Here is a 14,022-nt window from a genome sequence, read left to right as displayed (position 1 = left end):
GATTCACTTTCCATGTATTTATGCAACAAACTTCAAATGCCTATTATATTGCAAGCTCTGTGCTAAGATAAGGATATATGAAAAAAAAAAAAAGAATTCGCCAACATGCCTGTCCCCAAAATGTTTCTGTTCCAGTGGGGAATACCATTATGAAATCATAATAGCCATTTATTGAACACATAGTTTGCAGGCACTGTGGAGACTGAGGGTCAGTAAGTCTAAGGACCTTGCTCAATTAATTGGACATGGCCATAATTCATGCTGCAAAATCCAAACTCTTAGCTTCCTGCCAAGTAAATCTCTGTAATGTCGGGGCTGTGCCCTAGAAGGGTTTAATCAAGGGAGTGAAGGGCAGAAGCAGACAATCCCTCTACTGGAGTCCTGGAGAATAGAACAAGGAGAGGACATGGAGAGCTATAGGGCAGTCTGGGATAAGTCACGGGTGCTGGGCAGCAAGGGCTAGACGCCCCCCTGAGTAGAGGGCTGTGCAAGGGCAACTGATAGGAAGGGCTTGGGGCTTGCAGGCACTATGAATTGAGGGCAGCACAGTTGGGAGATGTAAGCTTGAGGCCCAGGTGCCATTCCAGGAGTATGGGCTTACTCTGTAAGAAAGTTTTAAGTAGGAGAGAGTATCCTAACCAGATACATGGAAAACTGTCCGTTGCCACATGAGGTCAGCTGGGGACTGAGCAGAAGCTAAGTCCCTTCTTGGGGTTGAGAGAAGAGTGGCAGATCTCCAACAAGGAGATGGCACAGCAGGAAACGTGCAAGGACATGAACAAAGGAGGTGGTGGCAGAGAGGGACAGAAGTGAGATGATTGGGCAATGCAGGCTGAGAGAGGGGCCTGGGAAAGTGCAGGAGTCTAGAATGAAGCCCAGGTCTCTGGCCTGGGTGAACAGGAGCCACTAACGAGAAGAAGAATGCAGGAGTGGAACAGGCTGGTGGTGCTGAGCAAAGAGAACGCAGTTCTGTTCAGTTCTATGCTTGTTAAAACATCAGAGGAGCTTTCTGGGCAGCCTGTGGATATGGGCCTGGGACAGAGCTCTAAGCAAGTGAGGTAAATGATCTAATGTAATTTCATGAAAAATAATATCAACATGAAAACATACAGGGGTGGATGGTTTCCAAATATTTTATTACAAGTACAATTTTGTTCATATTACCAGAAATTATGGCTAAAGAGTCAATTTCATCGTCTACTTCTGTTTGAAATGCTGTCATTGAATTTTTCCCTTCCTAGGCACGGCAGCACATTGAAAGGAGTGAGACCGGCTGGGTTGGAAGGGTAAGAGATACGCAACTTACGGAATCTCACGGACAATGGGTCAAGCTACTTAGCTACTTAATATGTAGCTTCTGCAAGCTGGGGCTCTATGTGATTCGTTATTAATAGCAATATTAATTGACCTCTTTCTCAAACTATTTAAAGACTCCCTGTAGAGATATCTTTTTTACAGAGAACATATAACTTACCCAGTTGGAAAAAGTTAGGGAATATGTGAAAAATCAAGACCAGACCAGACCAAAGAAAACACACGCTCCAGGCAAGATGTAGCACCCAGCAAATCAAAAAGCAAATAGGGCTGAATGTTGGCCAAGATATTGAATGTGCTTGTTGACCTCGTCTTTAAAGGCAGAAAAGACAGTTTCTGCCCCCAGCTTGCACAAATGCCTACAGAGAGGTGACTATAACCTGTTGAGACTCAGCAGCATCTACACAGTACCTGCTGTGTACCTGTCTTAGGAGGAAATCGTCCTCATGTGGGCTCACACTTTATTAGGCACCCAGATGCAGAACTCCGTCCGAGAAAGCATGGTGATCCCGGAGACTTCTGTTTCTCAGTCCTACTGCGTTAAGTGCATAATGCAGAGAATCACCGCACTGCTACCAGACTGCGGCATGCGGCGAGTTGATGAAGGAACTCCAGCCATCGTGACAGCTCGCGTACAAGGGGAGGAATAAATCTCACCTACTTTTATGACCACTTCTATTAAGCCTCTTTTACGAGGGAAACAAAGTGGCTCAAAAACTGTACAGATTTCACATGTCTTGGGTCGCAGAGGGCCCCCCGTCCTGGAAGACGACCCGTCCAGCTGGGCTCGGAGCTCCGGCAGCCTTCACACGTCCTTTTTCTTCAGGCATTGATTGGGCAGAGGGGAGAGGTTTGCCAACATGAAAAGTGGTTTCCTCCATGGCAAGAGACATGCTACACTTCCTCACGACTCTTTGAAAAAAATATGTTTTTTCCTCTCTGTATTTAACCAGACAGATGCCACTTTTCACACATTTCTACTAGGCACAACTCCATCCAGGGGAAACAGGGAAATGTATTAAAAAGATAAGGCTGTGAACACAGGTCTAGAGAGGGGAATGTGTTTCGGAGCTCTGTAATGAGAACACCAAGTGTACCGCACGCCTCAGCTTGCTCCATAAATGAATTCGCTTCAAATCACTAAATAGAAGAGGGGAGCATTTTTCTTCTTTCCCAAAATGGGAGCTGATGAGAGAGGAAACATCGAGGGTGAAGTGTACCAACAATTTTAAAAGACCATCTCCTACCTGCTCTCAAATGTAACGAGGAAATCGAAATCATAAAGCAACATACTCCTTTCAGGCAGGGGTAGACTCCCATCTACTGAAACTGCGTTAGGTACTGACTACTCCCTTTTATTGAACTGTAAAAAAATGGGAATCTGGTTCTATATTTCTATACAAATGTTTTTTTGTAAGTGATTGACCACGCTTAACCAAATGAACAGGCTTATAATAAAAGCAATTCCGTAAATATTTTTGTATGAAATACATAGCAGATAGCTCTTATGGTATCTAGTCCCGAAATGGTTAAATACTAAGTCTGCCTTTCAAGGAGAAATAGTCCTAAAAACCGGGGAAGAAAAATGAACCCCAAATTACAAACCACCTCCAAGCTGAGACAGTGAAAAATAGTGTCTGTGTCAAGAAAGCACATCTGAGACATTGAGGAAATGTACTTTTGTTTTGCAGTTTTGGCCAGGGCTGGGTTTGAACCCACCACCTCCGGCATATGGGGCCAGCACCCTACTCCTTTGAGCCACAGGCGCCGCCTGGAAATATACTTCTTGAAACTGAAAGGTTAATGTTATCTTCCAGGAACTTACAGCCAGAAGTCACAGTCATGCCCCACAGGGAGAACGTGCCCCCAAATAACAGTAACCACATCTATTTATTGAGTGTTCTCTCTATAAGCCTCTTTATGTGCATTCTCTCATTTACTCTTTGCAAATTTTAGCTATGAGACTGGTCTTTTTGTCCACATTTTATGGAAAGAGAATTTTCTTTTTCAAATGTTCTAGTTTCATTAGCAAGTAAGTGCATCATGGATTTTTGAGCAAAGGTGTTGGGGAGGACTTTCTAATACTAAACTTGGTATGGAGATGAGACTAATGTGCATTAAATGCTTCTTTGTCATCTGTTATTTCCTAGTTTAGGCCTTCAGAACCTCATTTTACCTCTGATGGCAACAGCTTCTACAAGATCACCAGCAATGAAGAGGGTTACAAACACATTTGCCATTTCCCAATAGACAGTGATGTGAGTATTTTTACATAATTTATTTCAGGTTGACCTTCTTTTTTTTTTTTTTTTTTTTTGAAACTAACTGGAAGTGGAAATCATATGGTAAAGTTGATTGTTGTGGCAAACAATGAGACTAATTCAGATTCCTTAGTGGTGTACGTGGTAAGGTGGAATGGGCTGGGGAGACCTGAGAGCATTGGAATTTCTGATCTAAGAGATTTTATGTTCCACTTAACTTTGATTAGAAGAAAAGTCTAATAAGTCCTCTTTTAAAAACCCCGTCAGAAATGCACATTTATTACAAAAGGAGCTTGGGAAGTCATTGGGATAGAAGCTCTCACCAGCGATTATCTGTGAGTACGTTAATAATCAAAGGGATATAAACCTGCTTGTCATAATCATGCCCTCTCTGCCCAGAAGTAGGGAAAAATCTCCTGCAAATAAAGAGTAGTGTCTTTGGAATGTGTTCAATACTTTTTTCTTTTTAACATACGGAAGCCTTAATGATTTTCACATATGCTTAGCAGATTTGATACCATGCCACCAAGCAGCAGTACCTCTTGCTCTTACCTGCTTTACATTACAAGAACTGAAGCCTCTTTTACTTGAATGTCGTGGAACACTGAACTAGCAATCGGGCATTTTGTAAAATTTCAGCTGGCACGGATTTTTTGAAAGGCTTGGAAAGGCTATTTATCTGTCCGGGTCTCAGCCTCACTCTTTGGAAAATGGAAAGCTTTGAAGAGGCTGTCAACTGCCATATAAGTTACAGTGTTAGTTTTGTTTAGAATCTGAGACATTTTTATGATCCTGTATTGGTCTCACCACAGAAGAATTTTGCCACTGCCCAAAGTAGTTTTGGAAGACCCTCTTTAGAAGTGGCTCTGCCGCTCTCAGAAAGATGGGCCTCATGCCATCTGGTAGCTTATGTTACAAGACAGAAAATACGGGAAACCGGATTGATAAATGAGATCTTAATTGCAGGCTAGTTGTCCAGTTATATTTTTCATACAAAAGGTTCTTTTGAGTTTTGACTTGTCACTTTAATTAAGCAGGAACTCTCTGGTTTCATATATTTTAGTCTGAAAATGTATGACCTCTGTATAGAAAATCTCTTCTACATAGAGATGATGGAGAAAGATGGCTTCTGGGGGGGGGGTGAGGGGCAGGGGAGCAGTGACAGAGGACCCTGTACTATGTGCACTCTGGGCTCCGTGGTGGAATTCAGTGGCAGGTATCTGACTTTTTAAAGAAAAAATACATAATATATATTTCGTTTGTTTTCTTCCTAGATACTACATTAGTAATGAATATAAAGGAATGCCAGGAGGAAGGAATCTTTATAAGTAAGAGTTCTGTCGCACTGTTGACATAAGTCTTTTTAGCTGATAAAATAGTTTCCCTTTTTCCTTGTCCTAACTAATAATAAACTGGAATTGCTCTTGAGCACTTTTAATCCTTCATAAATCAATCTGCATGCCCACAAAAGAGAATGGCTTGTTTAGAGGTTTTGTGATATTTCCGGGCAATGGGGTTTTGGAGATTCACTTATTTATTTCACATTAAAAGAAAGCATTTTGAGGACGGCTTTGGCATTCTGCTGTCTTTGACGAGAATATGACATTATTCAGTTCCTTCTTTTCATGTACCCTTTCATCCAGCACTTAATTTCCTCTGTTGGTTTTACAGAATCCAACTGAATGACTACACGAAAGTGACGTGCCTTAGTTGTGAGCTGGATCCGGAAAGGTGTCAGTACTATTCTGTGTCCTTTAGCAAGGAGGCGAAGTATTACCAGCTGAGGTGTTCGGGTGAGTCTTAGCTGCCTGGGAGGGAGGCAGTCATCCCTGTGACTCGAGGGTCTATCTAAAGTAGCCCCCTCCTTTCCTTTTGAACTTAAGGAGCTCTCGAAATCACCTAAATCCCCTTCTTTATGCTCATATTTAAGCGGTGAGTTTAAACTACCTTTTCTTCCCCTCCTAAAAGATAGCCTTGCATAGCGTACTTAAGACTGCACACACATGCACACTCACGCGCGCACACATACACACATACCTGCGTATAACAGAGCTTATGCATAACAGAAGCATTTCATCCTTAAATACACACATATTATGGAGTTTTAAATTATTATTTTATGTGCTTGCCCCTTTAAATGAGACAATGTATGTGGCTAGTGCCTGTCACCCACGTGCTCACTGCTCTATTTTCTGTTCCTATTATGTATTAGAAATGAAGAAACCTGGACAAGGAGAGGCAAAGTGACTTATGCAGGTGGCACAGCTAGTTAAGGGTGCGGGAAGATTCCAACACAGGGCTCTGCCTCCCTGCCTTCCCCTTGAAACACTGTGCTGAGTTACTTCTCAAAATGAGAGAAAGACTCTGGATATTCTAAAAAGAACTGCCAGTAGCAAAAGAAAAAAAGCAGGTTTTCAAACCAGTTATCTGGATCTGCCTTCTTTATTACGATGGCTGTTTTTAGTCATTGTTTTTTAAGCATGTGCAAAGAGCTTTATATTCACGATCTTGTTTAATCTTTAAGGAAGCTCTATAAAGTAGATATTATTATCCTCATTTTTTTATGTGAGGAAATTGAAGCCTCGATATGTTGTCCTAAGTCTTACAGCAAGTAAGCCAGGATTCAAACCCAGGTCTGTAGAGTGCCTGCACTGTGGTTCCAATCGAGTGTAAAAATTAATATTACCATCCAAAAGGATCAAAATTAAATTGCTCACAAAATAGCTTTTCTATACATTACCTTCCACTCTGCAACTACCACAGTTGGGATAAATAGTGACGATATGGGCTTGTGAGAAAAACACTTTGCATGCCAGAAAGGAACGCTCATCCAAGTCAGGCACCGTGCAGATGTGCGCCTGGCTCAGGGACTCCGGAGGGAGCGGGAGCGGCAGGGAAACCCGCCCCGCCCCAGGCTGGCTCCAGGGCTCCCCCTCCGCGGAGGGCAGGGCCCGAGGGCCTGTGTGGTCGGTCATCTGGGGATCGCAGATTTAGAGAGGGGGAAGGATGGCAGCTGTAGTTCACCAGAGACGAGAAGTGCCCAAGGCGCCTAGCAAGGCAGAGGTTCATTCTCCACTTCGTTCTACTAAGCCCGGTGCTTTTCCAGTAATACTTCTTACACTCTTATCTTACACGTAATTATTTTAAGGAAAAAAAAATCCAAAACAGCTAAAATGTCTTAAGGTTCTTATCTATAATGATATGAACTATGCATTTTATCAAAGTTACATCATAACAGATGATATTTTTGCAAACATATATATATATATTGTTTTTTAAAAAATATTGTCTAAAGCATATTTTTTCCTGTTTATGTTAACAGGCCCTGGACTGCCCCTCTATACTCTGCATAGCAGTTCAAATGATAAAGGTATTTTCTCATATTTTACCCTTTATTTGCTTTTAGGAAGGTGCATGTAAATAGATCAACAAGTCCTTAGCACCGTGCGATTTCCCTGGGTTTCAGAACGTCTTGACAGTGTCTCAAATACAAGGCTTAGCTCCTGAAGTATATGTATAGTCCCATCAGTGAATTTTGTGTTTGCTCATTATTGCATTGCAGAATCCAAATTCATCACATTGTAATGAATTACTGCTGTCTCCTGTATTTGTTTAGAACTAAGAGTCCTGGAAGACAATTCAGCTTTGGATAAAATGCTGCAGAATATTCAGATGCCCTCAAAAAAACTGGACTTTATTATTTTAAATGGAACAAGTAAGTTAAATTCCTCTTAGAACAGCACTTTTCATGCAAACACTAATAAAATATAACTATATATGATAATTTAATCTGAAAATAGGCATTTTGTATTATATATAAATCTAATTTAGAAGGCTACTTTTCTATGAAATATTCTGTCACAAGAACTACTAGTCTTACATTCCTTTGTCTTAAAATACAGCACCATCCCATGTAAAATGTATTCTGTCAAGAGGAAAGGTATTTGAAGAAAATTCACTATTGCTTGTTCAGTTTTTTCTCATTATTAACTCTGTTATTTTACTAGCAAGTATTAATTGTGTATTTAACTTAATGATATCCTAATATTTTTTTTTCCTTTTACCCCCAAAGATCAAAATTATCTGAGGTGATTGTATTAAAAAAATTAACGTTTGCCATACATTACTGTCAGTTTCTGGAGAGAAAACTTGGATTTTTCCTAACCCTCCTCTCCTCCCATAGTTAGCCTGGTCCCTGGCCTGGTAGTCTAATCATGGACTAGATACAGAGACCACTAAGAACAATGAGTTTTGTCAACTAAAAAAATCTCCTTTCTTTTTTCCACCAAGGGGTAACAGCTTATGGGGGAAGGGAGAATCCATTAGGATTTATTTATTTTAGATTTTTTTTTTTATTTAGGAGACTAGAAAATATTCAATGCATCTAATTTTAAATGTCAGGAAAAGCACTGGAAAAGTAAGGTCCTTGTGAGGAACCGCAGTGCCACTCAAACAGAACGTGCACGTGAGTCACCTAGGACCTTGTTAACACGTTCTGACCCACCAGGTCAGGGTGGGTCCTGGATTCCAAGTTTGTAGTGACCTTCTAGGTGGTGACAGTGCTGCTGGCCCTTGAGCCACTGTTGATTGGCAAGAGCTTAGAGTTTTCCAGAGTGAACATTGAAAGCATGGTACAGAGCCCAGAATACTGAGACGTGGCATCTATGTCAGTTGGTGAATAGTGAGGAGCTCTGAAGGCTTCAGGGTCAGGCAAGCCACAGAATGAGATGGATAACTTGCTAGAGGGCGGAACGGATGTCCCATTGGTTATGATCATTCAAACTGCAGAAAGGAGGCAATGAAGGGGGTCGGGGGGAGGGAGAAAGGAAGGTGAGGCTATGAGAGTAGCAAGAAACTCCAAAGAAAACAGTGAACATCTTCAAAACAGTGGAATTAAATGCCTTCTGATCAACTAGTGCCGAGTCAAATAAAGCAGAAATCAAAAGCTGGGCTAGGCAGGTTCATTAAAAATATCATGGCCAACTGATATTTTGACATTCTATTAAAATTGTAATAGAGACAAATGTTTGTTCTTATAAGCACATTTAATCAGAAGGCATAAAAATAATCAGCAAAATATAAATTGAAGAGAAATCTGTCTATGTATTTTACTCCTAAACCTTTCTTTTCTCTTTAAGTAAAAGAATTGTAACAAACAGAAAATAAGAAGGAAGATTAAAATCTAGTAAGAAATAGCTCTGGAGAAAAGGTTTTTTCCCCTTATAGTTTAAATCTACTGTAGTTGGAAATAATCTTATTACAATGTGGGAAATCATTTTTTAAGATTTATTAGTATAACTCATCTTTAATTTAGCAGCAAAGGAAACTGACTCATTATTTAGAGACAAATTTTATTAAACTGATGTTAAATCAAACGTGGAGAGTTAAACAGATCCGTGGAAGATCACAGAGAGTGTACGCAACAGTTTGCTCCATATAAACCCGATTTCATTCTGTGAAACAGAGCTGAAAATGGGAACTCAGCTTTGCGGTCTGGGATGGCAATAAGAATTACAAAAATGTTATTAAATCAGAATTTTAAAATAGAGTTGGGGCCAACTAAATCCTAAACAGCTTCAAGGAAATTCAAGAAGAGGAAAACATTTTGGAGGAAAACTTAGAACATAAGCCATAAACAAACTAGATAAGTGGATCAGATGCCAAAGAACAGAATCATAAAAACAAAACATTAGAAATTCTAAGATGCACTTTTTTTTTGTACAAGACACCAATGTATTTAATAGAGACATCATTAGAAATAACTTCATTGTTTTAGCATTAACTAGTATTTCAACCGGAAAGAAAAATATTTTTATATTTTAAAAATATGCTGAATCTAAGCAGTTCATTTTTTTTTTTCTATTCTAATTTAACATGTTGTTAAACTCTAGACATGGCTTATCGGCTGATGGAGATAAGGAACAAAATCTTGTGCTAATAATTGTTCTTAACTCACTAATTAATTTTTCTGTTTGTTTAGAATTTTGGTATCAGATGATCTTGCCTCCCCACTTTGATAAGTCTAAGAAATATCCTCTACTTTTGGATGTGTAAGTATTCAAGTTGAGGGAGCAATTTTGAAGGGTCAATCATATTTTCTGACCATTGCAGCTTATTGAAAAATAGAGCCAAAAATGCATCCTCTCTTCCTGAATCACTACTACTTCCTCTTCCCATTTTGTAATCCTAAATCCCAATCTGTGTTTTTTCACATCTTAATAGAGTATGTAGGTGCTCCTCTTCTGTCCTTATGGCATATGGACTTTGTTTGTTTCTTTGAACTCCAAGGGAATTTCAGAATCCCCATTTTCATCCTTAACTCACCTCCTGGACATATTAACAAGCAAGAGGTGGATATTTTAACAGTTGCCATTGTTCCCTACCTCCACCTACCATTGCTTGTTTCAAGTTTCTCTTCCTTTAGTTCCTGGAATATTGTTGCCTGGTATTTCCTTTTCCCCTTTTTGGTGAACAGGAGACATGATAGAGGAGAGCGTTCATTATAATCCAAACTTAGTCTTAGAGAAAGTTCTGAATTCACAAGCCTTTGAACAGCAAACGTAAACTCATGGGAATGATAAATATGGCAACTTTGTAAAATATTTTTGATAATTATTAGGAATGCACTGTACTTTAATCTTTCTAAAATTACCCTGGTCTTACCCATAATACCACAGTGTTGTATTCTCCTGTTCTAGCTTGCATCAGTTCCTTTATTAAAAACAAAACAAAGCAACTGATGGGCTGGGTGCCTGCCATGTGCCAGGTGCTTAGCATAATTTGCCTTATTTTTTTTCACACAACAAACCCACGTGGTGACTTCTATTGGTCCATTACATGGAAGAGAAACTGAAGCTCAGGAACATAATTTTTCTGTTACTACTAGCAAAAAGAAAAGGAGGTGAGAATGGGCACAGACATTAGTGTCAGACACAATTTTGTTCCAGTATATTCAAAGTTCCATGAAAATGAAACAAAAATCACAAAGAAAGGGAAAGACATATTTTAAACTTGTAGATGTGATATTTGATTTCATTAAGCCTAATTTTGACTCAATACAGTCAAATTCATTAGTGACACTAATTTGTTTCAGGCTTTAGCTCTAATACTAAAAAATCATGCTTTAGAAAAGAGTGATATTTTTACCTTCTTTGACTCCCCAGTAAGTATTAATTATACTTTCCCTTCTTCATCAGGACAGGTTAAAAAAAAAGGGGGGTAAATTGAGCACCTGTTTAGTAATTTCTCTCTCTCTTTTTCAATGTCTAAATCTTTGTTTTTTATTTGTAAAAAATCTTGTTTAATCTTGGAGTTAGGTCATACCTAATAGTAAGACAAGTTCTTAATCTACCAAATTAAACATCACTGAAAGGGCAAAGGCATTTCACATATTGAAAAAAAAAATGTTTACGTGCCCCTAAAATGCATGAACCCATTCTCCTGCTTCAGTTAGAATGTTACAATATTTAGTTTAAAATTAAAACATTATAATAGTTTCTTTAGAACTAAAGTTCTTTGGAGTGCCCTAAGAAGGAGGAGGAAAACATTAGCAAAGGCACGCCATCAGGACGTATCCGATTATGTGGGGAACAGTGAGCGAATGACTCAGAGAGATAGGCTGGGGAGGGAAGAGTTATCGGAGAAGGTCTATGCCAAAAGTCCTGAGGCTCATACAAAGGTAACATATTTAAATGAAAGACAATGAAAAAAAATAAATGAAATGCAATGAGCTATAAGGTGCTTTTCTTCAATAACAAACAGAAATGAAAGGGCTTGATGGAGATTGCACACACAGCTATGCGTAGAGTGTAAACTGTGAAGAAGGCAGATACAAGGCAGTTAAACTTGTTAGTAAAGTAGAATGCCAAGCAACGTATCTATTTTCCAACACAACCTATTTCTTTCACCTTTGATGTTTTAAGCAATAGGGTTCACTCAGACTTTGGTCCATTCCACAGTGACTTACGGAGTCTCAGTGTAAGCAACACTGTACTAGGTCCTATGGGGCACACAAAGCACATGATGCAGTAAAGTCCTTAAAAGGGTTATGACCTAGGAAATAAACTTGTAGTCTAGAGTGTTGGCAAGCAGAGAAGGAAAGATACATTCAAAGCTGCATTTATTGTCATCGTCCTTATTTTTTCACAACACAACTACCCTATCCCAACTATTAGAAAAATTCTTTCTTAGATTTCCAAGAGTACATAATACTATAAAACGTTGGCCCGTGAAGTCTACATCTGATAGCAAATCTTCAAGGATAAAACTCATGCACATCTCTGAAGAAAACAGCCAGCCACTGTGGTTGTATTAAGGACCCATCTCTGTATACGGCAGTGGCTGGCACAATTTCAGGCTCACGATCAGGAAAGATGCACACTTCTTGTCCTCAGGGAAGAAAAAGGCAAGCACTCTTCTCTTCCTTTGATTCAAGAAAACCATAAAAGCTAACAGTTTGGGATTTTCTTCATAGATATGCAGGCCCCTGTAGTCAAAAAGCAGACGCTATCTTCAGGCTCAACTGGGCTACTTACCTTGCAAGCACAGAAAACATTATAGTAGCTAGCTTTGACGGCAGAGGAAGTGGTTACCAAGGAGATAAGATCATGCATGCAATCAACAGAAGACTGGGGACATTTGAAGTTGAAGATCAAATTGAAGCAGCCAGGTGAGTGACTAGGAGATGAATTCAAAGGTCATCTGATGCTTTTTTTTCCCTCTCAATTTAGATTTTAAAGTCATAAAGTATAAAAAAAGAATATAAAGTGTCCTGGGATGAAATTGTAATCTCACATATTTGTGGTAGGTTTTTAGAGCAAATATTATGTTTAGATAAAAATATATGACATTATAGATTTATATGAAGTTCAAAAAAGTGCATTTCCTAAATTCCTCTGTGTATGTGACTCTATAAAGTTAGTTGGCGTATGTGTTACAATCTCCTAAGAACAGAGCCTTGAAATTCATCAAAAAAATGGACAAACTGAGGGATAAAAGTACTCTGAATAAACATCTGATAAAACAAGCAAGGCCATCCTATATAGTCAGGGATAAGCAGGGGAGTTCAGTGTACATTTACATTGCAGGGGGTGACAGCTGTGGGTCCTTCCAGTGACTCCTACAGCCCGGATGGGGGTGACTCTTCTATTTTGGGAAAATTGTCTCACTTATAAGGGCTTCGTTAAGTATGAATCACATCTCATAAGGGCCCTCCACTTATGTGATTTAAATAGATAAGATGTGTTCTGGCTTAAGAGAGAGTTTAATTGTGAATAAAGGTTACCCTATGATGTGCATGAAGTGGGGGCAGTGTTTTGCCTCCAGGTATTGTTGAAACCCTGTGATGTGGGTGTTCTTACCCCACATTTCAGGTATGGAAATGTAGGCTCTTAGGTAATTTGCCAAAGTGAATCAGAATTAGAATCCAGTCTCATTCTGAAGCTTACATTCTATTAATTTCAATTGGTAAGTGGGAAATTTAACTTTGAGTTTCTATAACCAACTTCACAGATGTCTGGAGAACCATGATAGTGGGGATGGGCGGGGTGGTTTAAAATAATGTTGTGAAGCCATAGATGAGAAAAAGCAGAAAGATCCATGAATTATTAAGTAGAAAGAAATACAAAAAAAAAAAAAAAAGAAAAGAGAGAGAGATATCTAAAGAGGAGGCAATTTGTTAATTGTCCTTGAGTAGATGAAATTCTCCTATATCAAAGTAAATGATTAAGCTATTTTCCTTAACAATTAAAAGATAGAGATTTAGATTAGACAGAGGATAAATTTGTTCAAGAGTGAAGATTTGATATTTAAAAAATAAATTTTTCCTAGCAATAAACTCAAATAAAATAAAATAAATTTTTTCTCTATCCAGACTTGTCCTCTGTGAGAAAGGGCATTGTTTCCAAGGCCTCTCAAATCTGACCGAAGAAAGCCCTAAAATTACAGAATTGAGTACCCACAATATACATACCTGATTTAAAAAGTAATGAGATGTAGTGTAATTATACAATGGAACACTATTTCAAACCTAAAAAGAACTAGGCACAGCAATTGGGTGAAACTTACAAACATGCTATTGAGTGAAAGAAGCCAGACCCGAAAGTGGACATCTTCGTGTTTTATATAAACATCAACACCAGGCATAAATTGGGAATAAGTGAAAACATTTTGTTTTGTCCCTTTGCAAAGATGCAAATGGCCTGGAGGATCGTGATTGTACATTCCATTAAGATTGTTGTTTGAAGGATATGCACACTTTGTGGAAGTTGTACTGTTGTTGTATTGTTGTACGCTAATAATTGTAGGAGCATTTCTGTTTGTGTGTGTTCTTCAATTTTAAAAAGTTTACATGGAAACGCTAATGAGTTGAAAACTACTGTATTTTTAATTTTTTCTAGTACTTTTAACTCAGAACAGCCTAGGCCTCTATCATCAATCAAAAACACAA

The 14,022-nt window shown here is 38.8% G+C and overlaps 1 protein-coding gene across 2 annotated transcripts in view; it reads left to right on the top strand.

The window, feature by feature from the left end:
* The window catches only part of DPP4 (dipeptidyl peptidase 4), an 84,123-nt gene that overhangs the window by 52,322 nt on the left and 17,779 nt on the right, over positions 1-14,022 (top strand). For both annotated transcript variants that reach the window (XM_023516350.1, XM_023516351.1), the window contains exons 12-20: positions 1,242-1,286; positions 3,465-3,572; positions 3,843-3,910; positions 4,850-4,903; positions 5,247-5,368; positions 6,898-6,945; positions 7,192-7,290; positions 9,556-9,625; positions 12,049-12,243. In XM_023516350.1, coding sequence (XP_023372118.1) covers positions 1,242-1,286; positions 3,465-3,572; positions 3,843-3,910; positions 4,850-4,903; positions 5,247-5,368; positions 6,898-6,945; positions 7,192-7,290; positions 9,556-9,625; positions 12,049-12,243 — 809 coding nt within the window. The remainder of the gene's footprint in view (positions 1-1,241; positions 1,287-3,464; positions 3,573-3,842; positions 3,911-4,849; positions 4,904-5,246; positions 5,369-6,897; positions 6,946-7,191; positions 7,291-9,555; positions 9,626-12,048; positions 12,244-14,022) is intronic.

This window comes from Otolemur garnettii, unplaced genomic scaffold, assembly GCF_000181295.1.
Source record: "Otolemur garnettii isolate 467f Iridium unplaced genomic scaffold, OtoGar3 scaffold00090, whole genome shotgun sequence".
NCBI lineage: Eukaryota > Metazoa > Chordata > Mammalia > Primates > Galagidae > Otolemur > Otolemur garnettii.
Note: the sequence above shows the minus strand (reverse complement) of the source record. Positions and strands in the feature narration are given on the sequence as shown.